Below are 23,365 nucleotides of genomic sequence, written 5' to 3' on the forward strand. Positions count from 1 at the left end.
AGGGGTAAGAAAATGTAGCTATGCTTTACAGTAATTTCAATTAAAAACAGAAGGGAAATTTCTCAAAAAATTGTTAGTATCTTTATTCATCTTGTCTACAACAGATAATGATCAGGAAGTCTCCACTTGTGAACTAATAATAGCTTTGAGTGTAAGCAGAAATGAAAAAAAAAGCAGGATGAACATGGAATTTTATTACTGCAGTTATCTTGCCCCTGTCTGCACAAAAACTCACTAACAGCAATTCAGTTTGCTGCTATGTACAATGGCCCCCTCCACAATCCCTAATCAGCTGCAGCAAAATAAAATATATAGTCAAATAACCTTTTCCCCTAGGAAAACATATATTTAAAGAATTTTTAATCCACTCTTTAATAAAATATAAGCTTTAATAAAATATAAGCTCATGAGACGCAAACCCTTCTCTACTACCCTTGTGTAAAAACATGTAAACATTAGCTACACAAGCTGAGTTCCCCCCACAGGTCCAATGCCCACCCCAATTTCTCTGGGGTTTAGAGTTCAAGGTGTGTTGCTACTGCCTATCCAGTGTTAAGTGCTTTGCAAGACTCTGTTAGCATCTAGAGCTGAAATCAGCTTTGCCAGTTACAGATGATTTCAGTCTCTTTTTTATGTGTGCAGTATGCCACAAAGACTTAAATGAGAGCTTAGTTACCACCTAATGATGGAAAACTGCAGTTCTCTCCCAGTTTTCGGGGCTATTTTAATATAAGAACATTTTCAACAAGTACTCAGGACTGTCTGCATTTCTCACTGTTGCTGTGTCAGAGTCACAACCACAGGCTTTCAAGAAGAGGGAAAATATTAACATATACATTTCTGCTACTTTTTATCTGCTACTTGTCATAAACCTAAACATAATTTGTTAAGTCGGGGAACCAATTTACTGTCATCATTGTATGTTTAGATACAGTCCTGAATATAGTATACTCTCAGAATAAGTATGAGAAAATGGGTATGAAAGAAAATACTAATTCTCCTGGGAGAACAGACACCAAGACAGGACTACAGAATTTACTGAAAACCATATGTTCAATTCCCCTAGAAACTTAGCCCTCTTATTTTCATATATAGTGCAATAAAGATTTAAAGTGTTTTATTGCTTGTGTATTCACCGTGGAATTTAGCATAAAACTGGACTTAAATACTGCAATGCTCTAATTAATTTTGTCTTACTCAAATAACCAATTGTGTGCAAATTATCTCTTGTTCAAATACATAACTGTTTGAAAATAATCTGCTTGTTCTCTTCCACATCTCTTCCCATTTCACTCTTCTTTCATTATTATTGAATTGAATGTTTTTAACAGTCCCTCATAGGAAACTGGAATAACAATATTCAGATTGTGTTAGTGGTCATGTTATGCTTGATTGATTTAGTGTCCTTCTAAATGTCTTCAGTGTCATGTAGACACAAACATTGTTCAATATTACTAAGGATTTGGGTCAGGAAAAGCTATGGAAGTCCTATTTCAATTTAATTTCATTATGCATGCTTTTATTCCTTACTGTCAAAAGAGTTTCATTAAATTTTTAAAATTCCAAATATCCAGGCAACTCTCTAAAGACCTGGTCCTATGCCCAGCCAAGTGAATTTGGATTTAATTGGATGATGAGCAGGAGGGATTGGAGCAGTGTGATGCATCTCAGTTGGCTCGACTGACAAAAAGGACTGCTTGCTATTTAATAAATGCTAGTGAAAGTAACAGAATACACAACATAGTATAACTAGATTATTTGAACAAATTTTCTGGATCTGTCTGAAAGAAGAATCTTATTTTTTAACAGATAAAGTGCAGTTACTTCAGAGAGAAAAGGGATTAATCAAAACATCATATTAATAAGTTTATATATATTTTATTTTATTTTTTATTATACTTATAATAAATAAGTACTAATATCTTAATTGAAGATCCTGCTTTTAAGAAGTAACTTTAGGAAACTACCTTTTCCAGTTTAAATTAGTTTAAAATTCTTTAGGAGTCTCTACTTTGTCACACATTATTCCGAATTATGAGTATTCCACTTTTCAAGAATTGTTTGGTAGCATTTGAGTTTAGTTTGTCTGTGGCTTCTTTCAGTTTCTGTCTTAATCCTGAATAAAATGACACCTCAAAATGGCCATAACCCAGAATAGTTTTCATTTAACTTGCTTATCTGACTTATTTTTAACAGTGAGAAGCACTTGAAGCCCAAGTCAGGTGGCTTCAGAACACGAGGGGAATGGTAAAGTCACCAGCAGACTTCATTTTTTATATTATCTGGCCTCAAAATCACCTCTCTAGGGTGCAAACTTTCTTTCTATATGAGTGTAGTGTACAGCTGTTAAATGCTAACAGGTTTTGCTGTTCAGCCTTTCAAACAAAAGAGAACAGTCTTCAGCAGGAAAAAACTCTCTTGTCCAAGTTCACAATAGTTACATGGCACCAGAGTACACCATGATACCCTGCAGCTAAAAGGGAAGAGACAAACCTACATTTCACAGTCATCCATAATCCTTTCTTCATCAATGTTAACATTTCTATAACGAGTATATATATACGTGTGTGTGTGTGTTTTACTTAATTTTATAGTGAAATGGAAATTCAGGTTATTGAATTCTTTATAGTATCTGACATGTTTGTTGGTTCACTCCTTTTTAAAGTCCAATAAGAAATTTGGGAATCTTTTACTAGCTCTTGGATTTTGGCTTGCTCACAAGGGAAGAGAAGGAGGAAATAAATCAGTAAACAGATAGTTGTATTAATCTTACAAGCACCTTAAACAAGCCTCACTGAGAAACATACTCAGAATGTAATTTTTCTTTAGTTTTGTTTCATTTTGGTTTTGTTTGTTTGTATTATTGTGGTTTTTTTCTAACAGTTTTGAATAAAGTGACAGGGAACACATGGGACAGAGTATTAGAGAAATTTAATCTCAAAAGGGGAGAAAGTGTTTTATGTTACCTCCTGGTTAGCAGCAGCTAGTTCTTCTTCCAGTGCAGAGACTCTTTCTAAAGAAACCCTCAGTCGTTCCCTCACCTAGAAGAAAAATCAAAATATGTGCAGTAACGTAATTTCTATTAGTCTTTAAAGATTATATAATCTGCCATATGCTCTACTGTATGCCCTGCCACTCCATTTGCAGGCATGTGTGTTGCACCCTTTCATGAGACATACTGTGTAGTAAACATTGAAACCTAACTACAGGAAAACTTAACCCATTACAATAGGTGTCAAACTTAAAATGCCGCTCTGCTGTTCCACAGTCTGCCTGGAATTTTATGGAATACACAGAAAATGAAAATATTTTAAGACCACATTAGGCATAAAAATAAAACTTTCACAGACATCTTTTGCAAAGGATAAAGAAAAAAACATTTTCAGATGTTTTAAGCTCACGCCATGGAAGATAAGTAATCTGTTTATAGTAACTGAATGCAATAAATTCATTGAAAAATAACTTGTAGCATTGCCTTCAGGCCCATATACTAGAGATCTTTTCTATCATCATGCATTTGTTTCAGTGTTGCAAAAAGTCATAAACAGTATATACTCTCATAAGCAGAAAATTCCTCTGTGTTTGCAGCAGTTTCATAAATAACCTATTCTGTTCCAAAGATGCTCATTATCTCAATTATTACCAGTATTGCTAATTATTGATTATTAATAGTTAATACTAAATTAATACTAAATGTGCCTGAAGACACCATCAGAGCTGATTTGAGTGCTCTGGCTCAGTGTCAGCTGGTGTAGCTCATGTAACCTAAGCCATCAATGTAGCTGCATTCTCCCAGTAGAACCAAAGGCAAGTCAGACCTGAAGTGACCTCCAGTGCTGCGTGTGACTCTCTCCCCTGACTGTTAAGGGACCCTGTGACTATCCTAATCTACAGAACTTCATTAGGCACCTCGCAATAAATGAGTTTATAACCTGGCTAATCAGTCAATACTCAAGGTTCTTTACATGTTCCAGCTACCCCAGAGCAATGCTGTTCCAGCTGCTGCTACACAGAGGTTTGAGGCCATCAGCAATGTTTGCTGGCTAAGGTAGCATATTCTATTAGACCAAGAGATGTAGCTGGAAAATAAAGCAAAACAAAATCAGTCTTTCATTTACAAAGAAACATGGCACTTTTTCATTCTTCACAAATACAGGAGATCCCTAAAAGAGTTGTGTATGTCCTAACATTTTCATATTTTTTCCAGTGATAGCTCTTAGTCTAACAAATATTACCTTTCCTTACACACTTCATTTTCATTTACTATGGATAGAAATGAGATTTTGCAAACAGATCACTATATTCCAAGAATGGGTTAGACTTCAGTAGATGAAAATTAGTTAGCAAGACTATAACACAGCATGTTCTCTTGACTTTAATACTGACTAAATCTAAAGATGAAATACATATTCAGGAAATGAACACTTAGTAATAAAACTATTTACCTTTTCTAATAATTGCAAATATAGATTTTATTCAGTATTTTGAGGCTTTTGTTCCTCTTTACATAGCTTATTTAAAACAACTAGTGAGAGGTGTAGCCCTGTCTTCAATGGGCCCAATTTCAACTTTTCTAACCACAATGGGAGCAGGTGTATAACAACTTCTTAACAAAAATCTCAGGTAAGTTAAAAGAATCTCAGATAAGATTAAAAAAAAACCAATGGAAAATGACAATCATATTTCTGGCTTCAATTCCTTTGCCTGTAAGTGCTGCATTGGGACAAAATGATTGAGACAAAATTCACAAGCAGGCAGTTGTTAAAAGTCAAACTGAAATACAATGAGTTGGCAACTTTAATTGAATTTTTTTCTGAAACCTCCATGTATTCAAACCCAAGTGTATTATAATAGAATTATAAAAACACATTAGTTAAAAAAAATACATTATAATATGTCTAACACTGACATTCACTTTGAATGGTGCTAGAATTTGCAAACCAGCTAGGCCAGATTACTGAGGATGTCACTGCTCCACAAGGAGCTGGAATCAGAATTATCCTTAAACTTTACAACCTGTGGCACTATGGAAATGAATCCTGGTGGGTTTTATAGCCATTTTAGAGCTTGTAAACAACACTGCCTCTAAACAGCAGACACCTCTGGAGATACAATTTTTATGTGGCACTTCAGGAAAACTAGGCAGATAATTAATGTTTCTATTCTGACTCTTACATTCAAATACTTTTTGTTCTTGACCTATTGCCAACAACATTGAACATTACCAGTGTAAGACAGAGCAACAGCTGGAAGTTGTTTCCTTTGTCCTGCCTTGCCTTATCTTACCTCAGCTTCCTCCCACATACACATTAATACACTGCCTTTTTGTTATAATGACCTAACCAAAATTGCAGCCTGATGGCTCCTACTTGTTCTCCAAATCTAACAGTAGCTAAAGGAACTGAAAACAACTCTGCTTGGGCACAGAAAATCTTTTTCCCTTTTGTCTGACCAGTGAACACCAAATTCAGATTCCCATTTGCCATACTGACGTTGGAAGGGCTGCAACTAATTCTTCATTTTCAAACATGAATAACAGCTGTTAAAGGGAAATGTTTGCTTCTATTAAAAAAAATAAAGAGTTACATCAGCACTCTGATCTGAAGGAGAAATCTGCTCTGGTTTATAACCCAAAAACTGTAACATTATTTCTCATTTTACATTTCTTTCTCAGTCATACACAAATGTATTGCAAAGCATTTTTTAATTGGATTCCATATTCAAATTTATGTTTACAGCAAAAAAAAAAAAAACCAAAACCAAAAACATCCCAAACAGGACCATCCTCATTTCTGAGAGATGCAAGAAAGGTTGTTCTGGGTCACCATCTTGTTAAAGAAAAAGTAGCTGTTACAAATGCAAACTATTTTTATTTTACCATTTTTGTTTGTTTGTTTGTTTTTTCATATGATGAATGCCAATTATTTTCTGGAAGTGTGAGTAAGTGGGTAACTATAGTTAATAAGAATTATCTTAGTGAAATCATGTGTATCACTTCAGAAGTTACTCTGCTTAAATTTCATATGATTCTTCAACATATTTCTATTTTCTTGGGCACATGATAGAGCTTTACTAAAAAAGGTTTCACAAAGTAAGACTCATCAGATGTCAACTGATCTAACAGAAATGCTATCATAAACATTTTTAAAGGACAAATACCTGGAGAATAGAAGGGAGAACTTATAGCACCTTCCAGTTTCTAAAGGGGCTTACAAGCGAGCTGGAGAGGGGCTTTTTACAAAGGTCGGTAGTGACAGGACAAGGTGGAAGGAATTTAAAGAAAGAGGAAAGATTTAAATTAGATATTAGGAAGACATTTTTTATTATGAAGGTGGTGAGACACTGGAACAGACTGCCCAGAGAAGCTGTGGATGCCCCATCCCTGGAAGTGTTCAAGGCCAGTTTGGATGGGGCCTGGAGCAACATGGTCTGGTGAATGGTATCCGTAACAGAGCAGGGGGTTCAAACTGGGTGGTTTTAAATTATTTCCTCTCAACCAAAACCATCTTGTGATTTTATGATTGTAATGTCACAGACACAGCTGAAAAGGGTTGCTCTCTCCATGTCAGAAGGTGTATCCAACATATGCCCAGATGACTAGGTATTCTTCTGGCTTTTAAATGCAACCACATTATCTTTAAATGTAACATAGTCAATGTCATGTTAGCACTGCTGTCAGTGCAAAATATCACCCATCTTTCTCTGTCTCCTAGCAACTGCTTCCCACTTTTTTGCTTGCTGTCAAATTCTTTCTTCATTCTCTTCAGATCTGCAGCCCATACAGAGCTTTTTAAAAAACATTTGCACACTGGAATTGAATCACTTTTTTCCCATGAACAGTCTATTGAATAAAAGTTCTTCTAGTTACCTGCTAATGAATAAAAAGGTAGTGACCATGCTGACACAAATGGGCTAATTTTCTTTGCAAGAATATGAAGTATTCTTTACTGCCATTAATCTCAAGAGAACCAGTGGTTTTTTTGATTCTTAGCTAAGACAGTATCATCTGGTAGCTGCTTTCCACTGTGAAGATCAAAAGGACACTTTTCTTACAACTCTGACCAAAAAATGGGTTTGGAGAAGTTGCTTCTTTCTTTCTTGATACACATTTTGAAAGTTGAACCCAAAGTTTAAAGCAAAATAGGAAAAATGTCTGCAGGACAACAAACATGTTCAGATAGATATTAGAAGCCAAATAGAACTATAGAAAGGCATAAGTAACATAATAAGTTTTGTGCCTTTTGTTCTTCCTGAATTGCATATAAGGACTATGTATTTCCTGACCTACTCTATGTCTGTTCTAACAATGCAGTTAACATGAGCTTCTATTTTTCATCCAGCTCTAATGATTTCTAGGATATATTGTCTTCACTTGCTCTTTTATAAGCAATTCCACGTGTATCCATATATAACATCACAAAATAGTTTGTAGTGCTGCCTTACATTAGTTCCACAACTATTCATTGCATTAAAAAAACCCCTCAACAAAGCTATGAGCTACTTAGCAGCAGTGAGAGAAGTGTTTGAGATCTGTAGCATTAAGAAGGACAGGGTGAATAACTGAAGGGAGGTTTCCACTCTATGAATACTGCTGCAAATTTCACCTGACTTATACAATAGCAAAGGTTATAAGAAATGTTAAGTCAGAATTTCACATTGGTCCTATCCCAAATCACTCCTAAGTTCTAGTGTATAAAACTTCACACTTTTTAAACAATTTTCATTGTCATTTAACCTAACCTTACACTTAGGTAAAACAGTCACTGAATTGAACTTCTAACAAGATTAAAATTTAAAATTGCTAGCAGAACTGCCCACGTGCTTTAGTTTTTTATTTCTAAAAATGTTAGCATGATTAGATATACAAATTTTTTTAAAATATAGCATCTGTCAAATTAAATTTCTAAATAATAATAATAACAGTAATATTAAAGAATACAGTTGGTCTGGTATCAATTTCATTTGCTGTGACACAACTTACCCAAGAAGACACAATAATATTTTTCTGAGGGACACAGGTAATGGTAAAAATTTCTAAAGTAAATTAACTCTGTCCTTATCCCCATGCCCTAAAGTGAAAATCCTCACAAAATACACTAAAAGTTCAAAAACAGTCTGTGAAGACTTTTTTTTCTTTTTGCACTACTAAGGTCTAGTCCAGATAATGGAGTAAGATTAAAAGCCTACTCTTACTACTCCCTACTGGGTTCAGCCAAACAGGACTGGCTCTCTCACGTGGGAAGCTTGTGACAAGCTTTCCTTCTCCAGGCTTGTGGCTTGTGGATAATGAGAGGGATCCTGAAGGAGCTATCAGATTCTGAAAAAACTGCAACGACAGCCATGTTTTCCCAGAATAAAGCATTCACAGCTGTGATCTCTCTGTGGTGATCTGTGTTTTGGACAAATGGTAAAGGCAGAGCCCAGACTTCATGTAATAGATAGAAAGTCAATAGACTTTGAAATAAGGTATCACTCCTGATTCTTTTTATTCTTAGGCAGGCCTGCCTAGAAACTGATATACTTTATTTATCACTTTCCAATCTCTTAGTAGGTTTCATTGCATTTTCTTATAGTAATGAGGGGGGTTTGGAAGTTCTTGTACTGTGCATGTAGCAATCCTTTCATGATCAGTCAAATTTTGTGGCAGAGCTTGTAACAACACATCAAGATGTTTTAGTGTAGGAAGTGAAAACATGAAATAAAATTTGCTTTTAGGAAGAATTTTAAGATTTTCTTCATGCTTTTGTAAGATTAAAGGGCAAGACTTCTCATGAAAATATTTTGTTATGCTTTTCCAAGAATGTAGCTACATTAATAGTTGCAGTGTCAACATTTTTTGTCTAGAAAAAAAATTAAAGAAAATTTGGCATTATTCATTTGCAAAGGATCATGATATATTTCCAGTGCACTTTTGACAGTTTTTATTATGCTTTATCCATTAACCTACTTCAGCTTTGTGTGCATTTTCTGATGGGGCACTGTTTACTTTGCTGTTACATCAGTGTATCATAAGTCATAGGTTTTTGGCTCATTTTACTGTGAGATTCTGCCTGCAGGTTTCCTCTGAGCACAGCAGCAGAGTCTGTGCAAGTGAGGCATTACCCACAATACAGAAGACAGAAGTCAAAGGCAGTAGATTGACTCCATGCATGGATGCCAAGAGACTTGATTACTTTGTCATAGAAAGGCCTTTTTCAACTTCCCAAGTAGCACAAGTCAGGGAGATTCCTGATGAGTGGAAAAGTCACCAATGTTTTCTCCTTTTTCATGAAATACAGGAGTTATCCTGGAAAGATCCAGGAAAGTGAAAGCTGGCCAGTGTAGGGAAAGCCATAGAGCAAATCATCCAGGAAGCATTTTCAGGCACATAAAGGACAAGATGGTGATTGGGGAGAGCCAGTATGGCCTTGTCAAAGCCAAGTGATATCTGGCCAACCTTGCTGCCTTGTGTGATGAGAGGACTGGCTCCATGGATGAGGGGAGAACAGAGAATGTTTTTTGTCTACACTGAGGTTTTCTGCAAGATCTTCCATTTATCCCTAGAGAACATGGTGAGATGTGAGTTGGTGAAATAGATTCCCTGGTGCACCAGAAATGGACTGGACTGTGAGGTCCAGAGGTTTGTGATCAGTGAGACAAAGCCTGTGTGGCATCCCATTGCCACAAAACGCATAACCCACAAGGGAATGAGACAGGCTTCAGGAAAAGAAAGCAGTTGTGCAGAAAAGACCCAGGGGTGAAAAAGGCCAGCACACAGTTTGGCCAGTGGGTTGGATGAAATGATTATTTTTCTCCAGACTTTGGAGGCTGTATTTGGTTTTGGGCTTTCTGGTAGAAAATATTGGCAGATTTCAATGAAGGCCCACCAAGCTGGCCATGAGCTGGAGCCACAGCATATGAGGCAGGCTGAGAGAGCTGGGTCTGGTCAAAGCGGAGAAGGAAAAGTTTGTGGGAGATCTAATTGCAGTCTCCAACCAGCTGTGGAGAAAATAAAGCCAGATTCTTCTTGCAGGTACAGGAAGGGAAAACCTTGCAGGACAAAAGGGAACCAGTGCAACACTCATCAACAGAAACTCCAGATTGTGGGAAAAAATTACAGCAATGGTTTTGAAACACCAGAATAGGTTTTCTGCCTGCAAATATTGAGAAGTTATTGGACAGGACCCTAAGCAACCTGAAACAGTTGGCCCTGCTTTGAGCAGGAGGTTGGGCCAGATGTCTCTGAGGAGCTCCAACCCACATTGTTCTACTAATCCCTGAAAAGCTTCAATGCATTTTATAGGTGGATTGATATCTTATTTCTGAAGGGTCTGAAACAAATCTAACTTACATAATTTTGCTGTCACCATGCCGAATGTATGACTCACATGCCATAAAAAAAATTTTAGCACATTTGGGTGCATGCAGTCATTTTTAATTTCATTATTTTTAAATAAAAATCACCATAATGCTGACAATTTGTGAAAGCATTATATTATCAAGTATCTGGGTGATATATGCAATGTCTTTGATCCAATCCTTCCAGAGACACTGTAAGAAAAACAGGTATTTTTATGTAGGATTTGTCCTTGAAAATAATGTGTGCAGGTTTTATAACCAATTATTTTAAAATAATTCATTAAACTGTTTATGAGACTTATCTCAGAATTTTTTACAGTAACATATAAACAATATAGGTTTTTTTAATAGTAAAAATATGATTTATTGCAGAAAAAGAAATAAGGTTCCACGCAGGTAAACAGCATGACAGAAAAAGTAATTTTGATCAACCACTTTTAAAACTTGTGTTATAATGGAACAAATCTTCTGTTAATATGGTTGCAGATGGTTGAATTTTCTACCTTGAAAATTGTCATTACCACTGGGACAGGAATCAATTAGATACATAAGTTTTTTGCCTTTGTCATTCCAAAATTTTTAACATGCTGAATACTGATTTTAATCAGTTACATTTAAAAAAATTATAAGAATAGAATTGTCAACAATCTAAGGCAAATTTTTCAATAATGCAAGTCAAAATATTATATGTAGCTTCAAACTAATTATGTACAATGGTTTTCAAAATGGGTTGTATTATAAACTGACAAAATAGTACCAAATACTACCAAAATACTAAAACATTCACAAAAGAAAATGTGGAAGAGGTACACAACTGTTGAATATTCAGAATCTATTTCAGTTTTAATTCCTACAGTTTCTCATACTTATCCAACACAATGTCAAAAAGTATAAAAGCTGGAGAGTTCCCTACCCTAGTTTTATCGATATTTAAAGTGCTGGATAAAAGATCAAAGCTCAGAGCATAAACCCCATCAATCCTCAAAAGATCTTTTTAATAATACAGGATTTTTAAAGCCTTAATGACGTCCAAAAGCTTATTACAGTGGCTAGAAGTCATTATATTTCCTCTTCTAGATTTTCTTTAAAGATGCTTTCATGATATCTGAGTAGAACATATAACCCAAAAGATATACCTAAACACATAAGAAGTTTTTATTTGATCTATGTTCCTTAAATTTATTCAACTTTGAACCTGATAGTTAACCTAGTATGACTCATAACCCACAGTGTCTCATCCTTTCAATACCAATGTTATATATATTGGTATATATCTACAGCTAGCTCATTCATTAGGTAAAGTCAACTTTCTGAGTATATTTCTGAAAGATAAATTTGTTACTGTGAGACCATTAAACTGGTCCTGTACAATACAGCTCATCTGTGCAGTCAATGGTTTCAGATGTTGTTCTGCACAATGTTATCCCTGCTTACCCAACCATCTCAAACAGAGAAGCAACTCAGCAGCAGCAATGAGCAAATCAGCCAAAACAGACCCCATAAGGAAGGAGGTTCTTTGCTCACGAGCCCTGTTTCTCATGTGCTCCCTGCATGTGGAGTTTTGAGGCACTTACTAATTCAGATGCATCACCTTCCGAGTATACTGTTTCTAGACTTGAATTGGATTTCTGAATTCATGTACACAATATTCAAGGTGATAATTCACAGTTGTACAAAGTTTCATTCACTTTGAATATAGTCTTTCCAACACAGGATACATGAGGAATGCAGGGAAAGACCCTCTTCATTAGCATGATTTGATGCAGTTATTGTTGGTTTTCACCTTGATTTTGCAGGCCCTTCATGACCTCTGACAAGGAAGAATGTACTACTTCCTTTAGGTTACACTACCTGTAAAGGGAACATGCTCCTTACATAGCAAAGCTCTGAATTTTAGGAGATTTTCCTCCTAAAAGTATCTAAGAGCCAAGTTCCCTTATGCATGTAGGAACATCTTATTCTTTCTCTCTATGTGTTTTTAAAATTTGAGCTACACGTACATTTTCATGGCCATAACTTAAAAGCACATTTTACACCGAATAAATCCCACAGGGTCATCTTTATTTAGTGCTAAATAGGAGAAGCATGTCTGGTAGGGGTGAGGTTTGCTTATTTTGAAAAGTAATTTCTATTGTCTACAAAAGATAGCTGAAGCAACCTCGAGTGCATTACAGCCATTGGCCATACCTTCTTACCGTCCATAATTCTCTGGACACCTGCAAACACTCTAAGTACAGGATTTATTCCAAGGAGCAACAAACCATACTGTTGCTCTGCTGCATCATAAAGCACAAGTAGGCAAGTTAAAGAATGTACTCAGTAAGCTTTTCTTCCATACTGTACCTTTTCATCCAAAGCCTTGTGGTGCTCAAACAGAGATTTCAGAGCTTTGAGGACCTCGACTTCACTGGAAACTCCTGAAGGAGACTGTGCTTGCCGTTTCACCACTGTCATCCTCAGGGATCTTTCGTGTCTCGAGACAAGGCACTCCAAATGCTCCAGTAACAGCTGTTGGGTTTGAAATAAAAAGTTATTGATTTCTGGGTCCCTAAATGCCACAGAACTTCAAACTGCAAAGTGCATGATACAGCAATCTTCCTGGCAACTTCATTGCAGGAGAGATTGCCGGAGCTATTAGCAATATTTCATGCTTCTAAAGTAAATGGAAAAATACAAGATCCACTCATGATTTCACCTAAAACTCTGCTATGAAAAGCAAGAACAACAAATCATTAAGCATAGGGTCACTATTTTATTAAATAATTACATATTTACAGATCATTTATGATAGTAATTGATGAGTGTTGACAGCCAAATAAGCAAAGACAGTCTAAAGAATCATGCAAAAATATTAAATAAATTAACAATTAGTTCAGCCTAACTGTAATATATTTTCAATTTATCTTGAAAGCAACTTAACAAAATACGTAGTAGTGAACAGTATATTTTATTAGATTTTTAAGACTATTCATTAGAACTGTCACAGCTAATGGTCCTTTTCACTAGCATATGCTTTAAAATATTGTCTATGTGGTAGTAAAACACAACAAAAATCAGAGAAGTCCATAAACATCTGTAAAATAGACCATAAATAACATATTGTAAAAACGTTTTATATTTAGTTTCCATTGTTACTCTGAGGTTAAAGGAAAACTTAAAATGGTATGTTGATGTTGTATAGAAAATTCCTTATTTGTCTATACTTTCATAGGACTACCATTCCTATTTTTAGTACCTGAATATTAGAGAGACTTGGTTAGCTGTAAGGTTAAATCAGGGTAGATAAATTTGTGAATCAGAATGCATGTTAAATGTATTGTTATTACAATAAACAATTATATCTAACTCATTGAACTGGAAATCTGACAGTTACATGGACAATTGTTTAATATTTCTTTTTTGATGTGGTTCTTAATATAGCTACTATTAGTAAATATATTTATTTATCTGCAATCCACAGTCACTCTCGGTTACATAATGGTTTTTATTCTTACATGAATTACTAGGCATAGTAGAATGTTGATAATAAGTCAGATTAAGAATGATTATGGTTTGGCATCATCTTTGTTTAAAACATGGTTCTAGTGCCTGGATTTGCACCTGGTTACTATGATACAATAACTATACTCTTCACCAAAAGTAGTGAAGGAATTTGTGAACAATGATAATACAATGAGAGCTATAACGACTCTGCAGTTCAAGAAAGGAGGGTCATTTCTGAATCCAGCTCATGGCCTGTATTTATCAAAAGCAAATGAACAAGAAATTCACAAGCTTTCTCATCCCTGAAAGGCTAACAGCAGATATAGGTGGATTTTTAATAATTTGAGACAGTCCAAAGTAGCACACAAATTTAAACAGTCCTCTTAATGATAGAGCCATCAGAAATTCAGTGTGGGGCTGTGGGAAGTTTGCAAATTAAATGGGATCAGAATATTTTCCAAATATTTACAGAGTATTTCTGTTCATAGTAGTACTTAAATAAACAATTAGATGCTATCATAAATGGAACTGAATGGCTGAATTTTGGTCTAAATTCTTGCATCGTCATGGCTTTTCTAGGCCATCTAGTTTATCTGGGAGAAAGCTGGAGGAAAGTCAATAGCTGATTTCTAATTCTTCAACCTATTCTCTGCCCTGTCTCTTGAAAGAGTCTGTGAAGGTGCAATATTTCCTTCTCTGTGCAGCCTAACTCTCACGCACTCCATAGCCCAGGGATAACCAGAACCTGACTCTAATCCACTCTGTGCACTTAGATTTCCCCACAGTCATTCCCACCTCCTGGCTGATTCTGTTGGAGCCTGGCTCATCCTGATCGGTTCTCTTTATGCAGAAAGTTTTCACTGCATCATAGCTACGTCTGGATGAGTCTAAATCCAGCCAAAAGGCTACAGATTTCTGAAGAAGTTGGGAAGAAAGGGAAAACTGACCCACAGTTGAGTTTTTAGTACGGCCATTCCTTCCATGGTTCTGTAGTTGTCTAATGCTCAAACTGACACCCACTAAACCAGTCCAGAGTAACAAAACCTTGGCAATCTTTTTTTTGGCTTAACTCTGGGCAAATTTATCATATTTGGTGTCCTACTACCCTAAATGACGTCTCTCCCTGAAAATGCTGTGATGATCAGGGATGTCTGACAGCCTGTATGCAAGACTTAGTTGGAAAGGAAAAGGGGAAAATCTGGTTTAGGAGAGAAGAAAAATGATGGTGACATGGAAATCTTGACATGGAAAAATATTAAGGACAGAAGGAATTACACATAATCTATAGCAGAGGGATAAATAAGGAACACACAAAAAACCTCCTAACGTGCATCCAGAAGCTCATTTTGAACTGGTTCACACTGACAATCCCAACAGGGAATGTGAAGTCAGCATGAACAGAAGACAAGAAACTTGGTAAGCAAAGGCAGAATGGAGATCAAGGAGAGTGATGAAGAGACAAAACAAGTTAAACGAGGTTTTCAGGTATAAGAACTGAGCAGAGTGGTGGGAACTCAGAATTTGTAATGGGGTGATGGTGGAGGAGTTTGCTACTTGAGATGAACAGAACAGCACTCTAACCTTTTGCAGAGCTACTGATAACATGAGTAGTTACCTTACTGCCATGTTAGAAACATGCACAATACATAACACTAAACCAGTGACAATCACCCATTTAACATACACAAAAAATAAGCTCGTTTTTAGCTGAGAAGTACCATGTCAGACTAAAAAAAGACATATTCCAATGTCTGCATACATTTCATAGTTGTTACATAAATCAAGTGCAAAATGTTGTGCTGCCTATTTTACTGTATACATATTGTCACAGCCATGTCAAAAGACCCATGGAGAACTAAAACATTGCTTCTGCACATTTCATACCTTTTCTTTCTGTTCCTATTTACTCAAGCATTTGCAGTCACTCATTCTTCTGGAAAGTACCTCTGAACACTGGAATTTTCCTTACCATCAGCTCTAGGAATGCTCAAGAAGGCATGCTAACATAGGTTTCTCATTTGTAAAAATTTCTTATTTTTGCTTTTCAACAAAAATAATCTTGATTTCTTCACAAATTCTATGAGCACTGTTAAGTGCAAAACCAGCTGAGCAGGGAACACTATTAACCAGGTCTCTTAGTGAAACATCACTCCCAGTTCTGCTGAAAGGGATAAAAACCTAAGGGGGTAGGACACCTGACTGTGCCTGAGAACCTGATAGCAAATCCTTGCCCCCTGCTCTGATGAAATACTAGATTCATAGAATAATAGAATTGTTTAGTCTGGAAAAAACTAAGATCATCAAGTCCAAGCATTAACCCAGCCCTATCAAGTCCTCCATGAAACAAAGTACCCAAGCGCCACATCTACACATCTTTTAAATACCTCCTCCAGGGATGGCAACCCTACCATTTCCCTGGAGCAGCAGGGCAGCCTGTTCCAGTGCTGGATCCACTCACCAAGATAATCTCCTTGGTGAAGAAATTTTCTCTAATGCCTAACTTAAACTTCCCCTGGTGTAACTTGAGGTCATTTCTTTTTGTACTATCACTTGTTACCTGACAAGGGGCTGACCCCCACCCAACCTACAGCTGTAGAGAGTGATAAGGTCTCCCCTGAGCCCCCTTTTCTCCAGGCTAAACACCCCCAGCTCTCTCAGCTGCTCCTTGTAGGACTTGTGCTTCAGACCCTTCACCAGTTTTGTTGCCATAGTTTGGACATGTAACCACAGCTGCTGTTTAATTCAGCTTTCACCCAATTACAATTCTATTTAATAAAAGGGGTAATTATATTAAAATAGGTATTCCCTGCTTCCCTGGCAAGTGGAAATGTCAACAACACTTACAGAATTATGAAGTGTCTCAGGGCTACAGTGATGTGGGAGGAAATATAAACATGAAAGATTGACATTGAAGATGATGGTGTGTCCAACCAATGTTTAACATCTGAAGGAAATCACAATAACTTGTGGGCATGCTGAGGACTTTCCTCCACATATATAGTTCAAGAATTAATATTCCAAATACTTGTAAGAACATCACAAGATTTCACAGTAAAATAACATTTTAACAATAATGGCAATTAATTTAAACTACAAAAGAATTGTTAGAAACAGCTTTAGGGATTTTAGTAAGTTGCAACTAAACTCTGGCATTAATGGTGATCATGGGCTGCTGAGCATTTTCTGCTCCCTCACGCTGTCAAACTGTTACAGTTGTCAAGCACTCAGAGGGACAGGCAGCTTGCAGAGAAAAGAAGATGAAGATCAACAGCAGCAGGTAGGACAGAATCACCCACGCATCACTGCCATGCTTTTCCTACTGGAAAGCATGAGCTTGACAATGAATTATGAAATAATCTGACAAGTTAGTTTTATGCTGGGCAAATTTTAGGATGCTCAAGATGCCCTGATGATAATCGTATCTTATGTAAATAGGATCTTTTCTGGAACTCTGGACTTTTTATAAGAACAAAAAATATGTAAAAATAATAATTTAGAGACTGAAAAGTGCTGCAGGGCATATTTTTTGAATGAATGTAGCATCTTTAAAGTGTTCATTAAAACTAAATGAACATGAAAGGAGTAATTTTTTAGAATATACCTAGCTTCCTGTATTTCTCAAATCACTTATAAAGCAATCATGGAAGTGATTGATTTCTCTGAAACAGAAATGCATGGTTAGATTTAACAGTACAAATCACATTGGTGTAGATTATCTCCTACTCTGCTCTACTACACCATACCATCAGGGCTACATGGACGCTGATTTACCTGTAGAAAATGAAAGAAGTTAAAACACTCATTTTTAGGAATGATGTCTCAATAAGTTGAAATTAGTGTGACTCAGTAGAGTTTGCTATTACAGAACCTAGATTTTAATCAATATAAAATATTTTATCTTAACTTTCATTATTTTAGAAACACTTGTTTGTAGAAAAAGTTCCCAGCAGGATAATAAATGGAGACATTAAAGAATCAGCAGGTGGTAATGGCTAGAAAAGGAGAGTCATGAATAATTAAATACACTGAAGAAAACATAAAATAAAAGATTTTTACTAAAATGAGACAGACTTAGCTCAAGGTATTCCTTAGAGGAATGAGGTAACCCTCTAAGAAGACAATTCTCTATTGAGGTTCAGCCTAGAATTTCTCACTAGCACAGGAAAAACTGAATTTTCTTTCAGTCTATATTTAGAATTCCCTTTGTTCACAGAATCTCCATCTCTGGTGTGAGCAGAGGAGACAAGTAAAATAGGCAGACATGGGGTTGAAGACTAACTCTAAAATCAGTCACAAAATCAATGATTTTCTTCAGCATTATTCCACAGTGATGGAAACCACTTTTCACCTGTGGTCAGGTGGTATGACCTCCAACAGCTACACTGGTAAATTAACAATGAAAATTTTTCTGTGAAAAAATAAAGTTGCAGCCCAACTATTGCAGTGTGTCCCATGTTTGTCCTTCTGTACAGAAACCAAATGCAAGCAACCCAAAACATTAATGAAATCACACGTATGTGAAACCGAGGTGTGAAAGAAAATGTAATGACTGGCTAATGATACAAATAGGTAGAAAAGGGGTTTTATAAGAATAATGAATAGAAATATAATAACTGTTATGCTACACATATTACCTAAGAACACAGTTATAAAAAAACATATGGTTTTTGAATTACTATATATTACATTTACTATCTGTTGTTGCACTACTTTCTGACAGAAGTTCTTTTTTTTTTAAAGAAGAGACACATGAATCTACAAGAGAGTTAATAATGTTGAGGCAATGATATATACTGATAGCTATATTATTGAATTAAAGTTCTGCCATTTGCAGAACTTTAGGACACACACATACTTATTTTCATGTGTACAGTGGTTTTAGACTGTAAAAACTCCTCATGTTTAAAAAAGGAGTAGAGTACCTGAATAATTTTCAGCACCTATGGAACTGATTTAATTAAAAGGACCTATGAGAAGACGAGCTCAAATAGATAAAACCACACTTAAAAATATATTCTTAGAGTTTCTCAATACAATAGAAGGGAATTTGAATAATAAAATGTTAAGTCTTAATCTACAGGTATAATGAGACTGCAGTGCATAATTGAAGGTGTTTCATAAACCATTCAATAAGGAATGGAGACAATAAAATGTTATTAAAATTAGATATAACTCAGCCTTGTTCACTTTAATAAGTATCTCATTTCCTAAGGCATGAAGCAAAAGAGAGTTAATGACACTGTCTGTTGCTGCTGCTTCATTTATGTACACAGGTATAATTCTTTTTGTTTCTAAACTGTCTGAACTAAAACATTTCAGACCAATTTGAGTAAAAAATTTGTGCTTTATGTAAAAAGCACATATATGTGTCTGGTACATTTTTATTGTTGTAGGGAAAATTCCATAATCAGATTAATCAATAGCAGTAGCGTATCATATTTTTTTCAGCTACCAAACCAACCCCCACGTTTTCTCATAATAGTACTCTGATCTAATAAGGTAATCCTCTGCATTTTTTTCTACTTTTAAAGAATACAGACTGAGACAAAAAAAAAAAAAAAGATTAATTTTAACTTAAACAGCCAAAATACTGTTATTTTATAATTTCCATTAAATAAAGTGCTAGATCACACTGACTTATCTTCCAGCTTCAGAAAAGATGCTATCTCTCAACATGCTATAGGTGATCATTCTGTCTAGACAATATCCAGAGAAATAAGTGTAAGAATTTCTATGAAGGTACTTTTGTATCTGTTTTCAAATTCCCATAGAATGGTTGTCCAGAGAGAACCTGTCTGTCTTCCTATCAGCAATGCCACACAATCAGTGCTCCCACAGCTTCCACTTTGCCTCCTGTATTGATAAATTGAGCTGCCAGCTTCGTTCTTAACATGAAAATATTTCTACTGTATCACGTCACAAAAAGTTAATTATCATAGGCAGCAAAAATACACATTCAACAGCAAATGCCTAAGAATGCTGCTAGAAGGATTGAGCAGCAACTTGATTAAATATTGGGTTAAGGTTTCATTTCTGGTACTTTGGATGAGATCTGAAGTGTATGTGTCCCAGAGGATGTAATTCCATCACGGTCTCTCTCTAATACATGTTACCATCAAGGTCTACTACTACAGCTTGGGAAAGTGATTTCCCATTACTGTAGAGTGGGAAATCAGGATGTGAAATCAATTTTGTGTTTTTTTGGTTTATGTGATGAGCAAAAACTGTGTGAAGCTGTTGCCAGAAAATAAAGAAACACATAGGTGGGGGTCTAGAGTAAAAAAAATACTGCCAGTTATGCAAAACTGAAAATGTAAAGGGGACCTGGAAGGCTGGTGTGCACTCAGGACCTGACAGAATTGCCACTTTCATTCCCTTCTGCTGATATTCAGTTTGAAGCAGAACAAATCAAACAAAACCATTTTTGTTGTTATCCCAAGGAGATAAAAAGGTTGGATTAAAAAATCCAGAAGCTGCAATTTGAAACTGAGCATGTTCATATAAAAGCAGCTGGAGGTGCTACTTGGGACAAAGTGGTTGTCATGAGTAGTTCCACTATGTGTGGTTATGCATGAGTGTGTCCTGAGGGATCAGGTGAGCCTCAATAATGCAGCCAAGCTAGGGCTGGCTTAAGTGTGAACATTAGATCAGTGGAAAAAACGTATTATCTAAATATGAGAGAAGAATTTTCTTACTGTGAAACTGTACCAGTGGTCCTCCAAATATTATTATTTTACTAGAATTCTTGCTAAATTAACAAAAAAATTTGGTACAATTTTTTTCCTTACAAAATATTAATGCTGTTTTGCACTAATAACACCCTAAATTTCAGTTTGCATAAGTGCCTCTTTATAGGCAATGCCTTCCCAATGACTGCTGCTGGAAATCTCATCATTAGCACACCACTGAGACCGTGTTGAAAGAAACAGCTTTTCATCTAAGATACTCATCTTTCCCTCTCAAAGGAGTGTCCCTATAGAAGGCAGCATGAGTATTACAGCTAGCTGTGGGATATGCTGTAGTATATGGCAGCTTCATGCCTGGAAAGAACATAAATATGACATGACAGGGTAATAACTTATTAATGAAAATGCTAGAGGTCAGGGTAAGGCATGTGTCTGCATTTTTTCTATCTCCTTCCCCATTAATATTTGGACTCTGTCTTCCCCTTGTTTGCTGTAATATCTCCTGCATTCCCTATATATTTTCATAGCCTAAACATTTTGATCTCTAGCTTCGCCTTCATTTTGAAAACACACTGTTAGCATTTACTAATTTTAACTGCAAGGATTTGCAAGGATTGTAACACTGCAACTCCCATTTGTTGATATTAGTTCTCCTGGAAAACCTCTTACCAATTTTGCTTTTATGTAGCACAAGACACATAGGAATAGATGATCTTTAAGCTTTTTGCTCTGCAAAAAAACTGCCTATGACAGAGATGACTTGCAGTTGAGTCATCTTTCTTTTCTCTCACAGTTCTTTGACAAGACTATCTTAGGCTACAAGGCTGTCTTGGAATTTTTGCTAGTCTGCACTGCTTATATCAGACCCACATAGGCATTGGTGCGCTGCATTTTTAACACACTAAAGCTGGTGTTCAGTGGACTTTGGAGTGAAATGGATAAAGAATTTTTTTTTATTAAATACAAAAATAATACACATGTGGGAGTTACTGATAATTTAAGCAGCTATAGAAAGTCTTCAGGCTTTTCTTTAGCTGACATGATTTGCTAAACCTGGAAAATGCAGTGCAATTCCTACACATTTCTCAAACTTAATTAATAATTAATATATTAATTAATGGAAGAAAAAGTAGGTCTCACCTATACCTCCCATAAGATTTTCCAAACTATCACCTCTAAGAATTTTGTGCTAAATGTGATCATCTCCTGAACATCCACGAAAGAGGTAGATGGGTCAACTTTGCTTCTTTGTAGGCATCAGTTTCATCTGTCCTCCCTTGAATTTCTGAACTCTATGGCACACTATGGTGCTATAAATGGGAAGAAGAAAGCAGGGAGAAAGGCCCTCTCTCAGGTCTTTTGGCATATATATTGTTAGATTCTCTTCAAAATGCCAACTAGATGACAAAGAGATGTTAGCTGAGCACCCAAAGTGCTGTTAGTTTATTAAGGCGAGGAAAACGGGGTAAGTTACACAGATCACAGAACAAAATATGGATATGAGAAGTCATCCTTGGTGTTCAACCTCCAAAATATATTTTTTATGTTCACTACCAGCCTGGCTCCCACCTGATCTGGGACTACTCCATCTCTTTTCTCACACCTTTCCACAAACACCATAAAGTCTCCTCTGCTACCCTCTAGATCAATTCTGCCTTCGCCCAGACAATTTTACATGAAATTATTTTATTCTGAATACAATTCAGTCCATCATTTGAGAATTTTCAGAAGGCACTGTATCATATATTCGTGTTCCTAGACAAAATAGCATTTCTGATTGAAGCAGAGCATGACATATTTCAGGATTGAATCTTGTTCCCCCTCAGTTGTATGGCAAATGACTTCAAGGGTCACAAGGCTGCATGCAGACTAAACAACAGACTGCCTGTGGTATTTGTGGAAACCCTCATCTCATCCTTATTCAGACTGAATCCAAGGCACAAGGCAAAAGTGGCTGTCTGTTGTAACCTTGCCTTTTGCCTTGATTAGGGATGAGGATGTGTCAGGCTTGGAAGGCCTGGAAGGCTGCATGAGTCCCCTGCTTTAAAAGACATTTCAGCTGAATGACCTTACCATGTTACATACCAAATCTCCTGTAATTGTAACTGTTTGCAATAGATGTGGCTAACACACTCATTTCCTTCAGGACTGTAGCATGGTAGACATGTCCTGCTACTTAAAATCTCCTTCACTCATGAAAATGCTGGATTTTTGTCTTCTTCTTTACACTAATAAAGTTCTAGACTTATATGTAAGTTTAAACCCACGATATCCAGAAAAGGTCTGCTGTGTACTTACTCTTGTGTTGTTTCTTTCAGCTTTGAGTTCTGAAATCTCTTCCTCTTTTTCAAGCAGCTGTTCCCTGCATGCATTTAATTCTTTAGTCAGTGCAGCAAATTCCTGTAGAATAAAATTATATAGGGAGTTACTCAAGATGTAGGATAATCAATTCCATGTGCATTTTAGAGCTTGAGAATTTAAATAATTAGAAATCATCAACACAAACTAAAACAGCATATGGAAGCTTCAGCATCTACTAAAATAATTTTCAAGTCTAGACATAGCTATTAAAAGGTAACTACTGATTGAAGTTTAGAAACAAAAGAAGATTTAAAATGATGGCAACATCTCCCATACCTAAGCTAACAGAAGCTATCACATCAGAAGAAGAACAGAACTGGCCAATTTCATACCAACAGAGACACCACATTTCACACACAAGGAGGTTCAACTCAACATACCCACTCAGGAGCATTCCTGCCACTCCTAAGGGCAGCCTTTGCAATATGGCATGTGAGAAGAAAGTTAAGGTATTCACTAATCAAAATCTACCAAATATCAGATTAAAATGAGTAATA

At 36.1% G+C, this 23,365-nt stretch overlaps 1 protein-coding gene across 3 annotated transcripts in view; it reads right to left on the reverse strand.

The window, feature by feature from the left end:
- PPFIA2 (PTPRF interacting protein alpha 2) overlaps nt 1-22,904 on the reverse strand; it is a 113,017-nt gene extending 90,113 nt beyond the window's left edge. For 2 of the 3 annotated variants that reach the window (XM_050988015.1, XM_050988014.1), the window contains exons 1-3: nt 22,806-22,904; nt 12,682-12,846; nt 2,967-3,041 (exon numbers count right to left, since the gene is read on the reverse strand). In XM_050988015.1, the coding sequence (XP_050843972.1) occupies nt 2,967-3,041; nt 12,682-12,792 (186 nt within the window). In that variant the 5' untranslated portion in view covers nt 12,793-12,846; nt 22,806-22,904. The remainder of the gene's footprint in view (nt 1-2,966; nt 3,042-12,681; nt 12,847-22,805) is intronic. The other variant, XM_050988013.1, reaches the window with a different exon arrangement.
- Nucleotides 22,905-23,365: the final 461 nt, after the last annotated feature.

This window comes from Serinus canaria, chromosome 1A, assembly GCF_022539315.1.
Source record: "Serinus canaria isolate serCan28SL12 chromosome 1A, serCan2020, whole genome shotgun sequence".
NCBI lineage: Eukaryota > Metazoa > Chordata > Aves > Passeriformes > Fringillidae > Serinus > Serinus canaria.